At 43.2% G+C, this 3,906-nt stretch overlaps 1 protein-coding gene across 1 annotated transcript; it reads right to left on the reverse strand.

The window, feature by feature from the left end:
* Nucleotides 1-1,269: 1,269 nt before the first annotated feature.
* On the reverse strand, nt 1,270-2,902 carry LOC103645500 (uncharacterized). Its single transcript, XM_035961305.1, has 3 exons — nt 2,341-2,902; nt 1,435-2,220; nt 1,270-1,340 (listed from the first exon to the last, which is right to left on the reverse strand). Exons 1-3 carry the CDS (start codon nt 2,900-2,902, stop codon nt 1,270-1,272), a joined length of 1,419 nt encoding a protein of 472 aa, XP_035817198.1.
* Nucleotides 2,903-3,906: the final 1,004 nt, after the last annotated feature.

Consider the following 3,906-nt stretch of genomic DNA (forward strand, 5'->3'; position numbering starts at 1 on the left):
AGTAGAAACTCATCTATGAGGGGCAGCTCAATATTGTACATGCACAACCAAGCTTCCAAACAACAGGGCAACATCACAATTCACAAGTCAAAGGATCACAAGAAAATATATAGAAAACACTCACAGTTCATCACATGCCTTAATGGTCCACAAATTAAATAACAGTACAACACACATTAATGGTTTTATGGTCCACAGTCCACACACATTTGGATAAGTAAATAACTAGATATTAATATTTAAATAACTTGGCAGCATGCTGCCATCATGCAATCTCCTCACTCCTCATCATCCTCATAGGCAATGTCATCTTCTAGATGATTAGGATCTTCAGTTTCAGATTCCCACTCTTCTTCTTCATACAACTCTCTAGCCACTCTTGCACTCCTGCGAGGTTGAAGTTGTTCATTAGTTCCCATTGCTTCTCCAAGGACACTCCATGGTATCCCTGTCCCCGGCATTACTCCTTCATCTTCCTCATCCCTAAAGACAGCCAATGCATGATCATATCCTCCCTCAAAGAAAAACCCTTGAGCTTCAGAAGCATCACTACTTAGGAGCACTTCATAATTACTCTTTCTGGCAATCTTCTCCTTCTTGGACAGCAATTTATTATTGAATTGGATGAATACTAGAGAGTTTAGACGCTCTGTTGTAAGCCTATTCCTTCTCTTTGTATGATGCTGTACATTATAAATAAGAATTACAACATCAGCACATGTACATTAAATTAGTACTAGAGAGCAATTAGTAGAGACTACAAACTGACCTATTCAAAGGTGCTCCAATTCCTTTCACATCCAGAAGAGCTAGATGTCAGTGAGAGGATTCTAATAGCCATGTATTGCAAATCTGGTGCTCCACCTCCATAAAGCCTCCACCAAGACGCTACAAAATGAAGTGAAATGTGTCAAACATGTGCAGAATTGATTGCAGAAAAATCTAGACAGAATTGATTGCACAACAATCTACACATAATTGACACAAGCTTACCCGGTTGGAACTCAAAGCGTTCACAGCTCCTTGCCATCTTCTTTGAGAAGGATCCTTGTCTCTTTTGGAACTTATCCAAGTCCTCATTAACAGCCCTATATTCCTTTTCATCATTACCATCATAAAAGGTCTCCACACATTGCATGAATTTTTCCACTACATTTGAATCAGAGAAGATTGCTAGATTGTTGTAACTATAGTATGGATTCAACATATATGCAGCCACGTGCAGTGGAGAATCAAGTCTATCTTTCATCTTCTTGTCAACAATAGCCATCACTTCTCTGTATTTATTTTCCACATTTCCAAATGCCTCCTTGATCTCCCTCTTTGCCTTGAGAAGTTCTCTGTACACATAACCCATAGATGGCTTCACATCTCCATCAACCAAACGTAGAACTTTCACCAAGGGCTCAAAGACCTTCAAACAAAGGGAGACACCTCTCCAAAAACGAGGGTTCAACACCGTGGCTGTAGCATCCTTGCCCTTTTTGGACTTCACATCAGGTAAGTCATACCACTTGGAATCAACCACCATCTTTTTTAGACAATCCTTCTTTTCCATCATACTTTGCAGTGTAAGATAGGCTGTAGCAAATCTGGTTACCCCTGGTCTTATGATTTCTCTCTTCAAGGTGGAGGACCTCAAACATGCCAAGGTTCGGTGGTGACCATAGACAAAGATAGTGAATGATTTTGCTAGATCAATTGTCTTCTTGAATTTTGGAAGGTTGCCAATGCCTTGCAACATCAGATTGATGGTATGAGTTGCACAAGAAGTCCAAAATATGTTTGGCCTTTTAAGATGTAGCAATGCCTTTGCTCCCATATTGTTAGAAGCATTATCGGTCACAATTTGCACCACATTTTCAGCACCTACATCCTCAATTGCCTTGTCAACCATCTCATATATAACTTCACTAGTGTGTGACACATCTGACATCTCCATTGACTTGATAAAAGTAGTTCCCTCACTAGTATTTGTGCACAGATTCATAATACTTCTTCTCTTCATATCTGTCCAAGCATCAGTCATGATGGAGCAGCCATGCTTAATCTTCTCATCTTCCCGGTCTTGTAGCAAGCTCTTGGTTCTTGCATGCTCCTCTTCCAACAATCTACCCCGAAGATCATGCTGAGCTGGAGGTTGGAAACCGGGACCAAATTGACCAATAGCTTCAACCATTTCCTTGAACTCATCATTATCAATAGCATGGAATGGAATAGCTGCAAAAATAGATTGGTGCAGAAAAATAAAATTCCAGCAACTAATAATGCATGGATTGGAACAAATATGAAGGTTGCACAGCAATAAGAATTGGTAAATTCCTTAAGTACAGAACATACCATGTGTATACACCCATCTAGCAACATATTGCTGCACTTGGTGTGTTCTCTCTTTCCAAAGTGCATCATTTATATTTTGTTGCCTCTTAGCTTCAGCATTGCTTAACTTGGGATCAATGGGACGAGTAAATTTGTCCATGGGTCCTAGCTTGCGAGGGGTACTTGAGCTTCCAGCAAGTGACTCAACTTCTGTCACTTCCTCTTCACATGTTGCAAGTTGCACATTCTCCCTAACCTCTTTGTCATGTTGCTGCTTATCTTTCTTCTTCTTCGCTGTCTCATCAAGATTTCTCTTGCACTTCTGCTTAACTTCCTCAGTTACTTTTGGGCACTTCACAATAGATGTGCCAACATGAGCAAGATGCTGCTTAAGGCGATAAATTCCAGCTGTGCTCCCTTGTCCACAAAGAAGACACTTGACTCTGTTCTTGTCATTGGGATCACAGAGACACCCCCACTCCCAGCCTATATCAGATGACTTCCTCTTTAGATGGTTGTTGTCGATCTCAGGTGGAGTCGCTGCTGCAGTACCATTAGTAGCAGCAGCCTCGGATGTTGACATCCTACAAGCACCCAATCCTCAGATGAACCCAGGACCAGGACAACCATAGAGAACAAAATCCAACCCAATACTCAAGCAAGAATAACATGGGGGAGAGATTGAAGGAGCACCTGGATTGGAGGGATGTGTGCCCACTGCTGTGATTCATCTAGGCCCCTTTGGTAATGTTTTGGTAATTAATGACAACTGCTTGTGGACTAACGATTCTTGGAGAAATAAGAATGCAGGGTTGGACCACATAGAACAGGAAATGTTGAAGAATCATACGCATTGGTTGTGGATCAGATGAAGGGAAAGGTATAATATAGGTTTCATTTTTGCCGGTCTTGAGGAGTTTAGAGAAGATACCTGACCGGATTAGTAGGCTAGATAGCCGTACTATTAAGAGGGGTCAATGACTCAGATCTGTGTAAAACTTAGTGCCTCATAGAGCATCAAGTAGTTGCATTTGCATGAGGACTAACAGCGCTTCTCATTTCGTGAGTTAAAAGTTCATTCAAAAGCATGTTTGAAAATTGCGAAGTCATGGTCGCGCGGACTGTCCGGCCCTTGGGGGCGGACCGTCCGCGATCCTCCAGAGGGGTCCGAAGTCTGACCATTTGTGTGGACACTTTGTTCTATTGCACTGTGGACCGTCCGGGCCTTAGGGCCGGACCGTCCGCAGTCATGACCAGAGAAGGGTGGCTTCGGGCCAGTCCCTGAATTATAGGCGGACGGTCCGCATGTAAGGGGCGGACGGTCCGCAAGTGTCAAACTCATTTTTGGACAGGGACTGTGTGTTTTTATAGATTTGTACTACGGACTGTCCGGGGGACCAGTCCGGACAGTACTGTCTCAGGTCGCGGACCGTCCGGGATTTATAGCCGGACGGTCCACGTGTGTTAACTTCTTTTGATCCAAGGCTCGGGTGTTTCATTCTGCCAGGTCGCGGACGGTCCGGCCTTGAAGGGCGGACTGTCCGGACCCACCTTTTGAGTCAGCTCTGACATGTTTCAAACGGTCAT

This window comes from Zea mays, chromosome 1 (genome assembly GCF_902167145.1).
Source record: "Zea mays cultivar B73 chromosome 1, Zm-B73-REFERENCE-NAM-5.0, whole genome shotgun sequence".
Taxonomy (NCBI): domain Eukaryota; kingdom Viridiplantae; phylum Streptophyta; class Magnoliopsida; order Poales; family Poaceae; genus Zea; species Zea mays.

Bases quoted from the DNA above. Each gene is read 5' to 3' on its own strand.
- LOC103645500 (XM_035961305.1), bottom strand. From the start codon at position 2,902: ATGTCAACATCCGAGGCTGCTGCTACTAATGGTACTGCAGCAGCGACT. The intron at 2,221-2,340 runs GTATGTTCTGTA...CTATTTTTGCAG, and splicing joins TAGATGGGTGTATACACATG to CTATTCCATTCCATGCTATT. The intron at 1,341-1,434 runs GTGTCTCCCTTT...TTATGTGTACAG, and splicing joins GAACCCTCGTTTTTGGAGAG to AGAACTTCTCAAGGCAAAGA.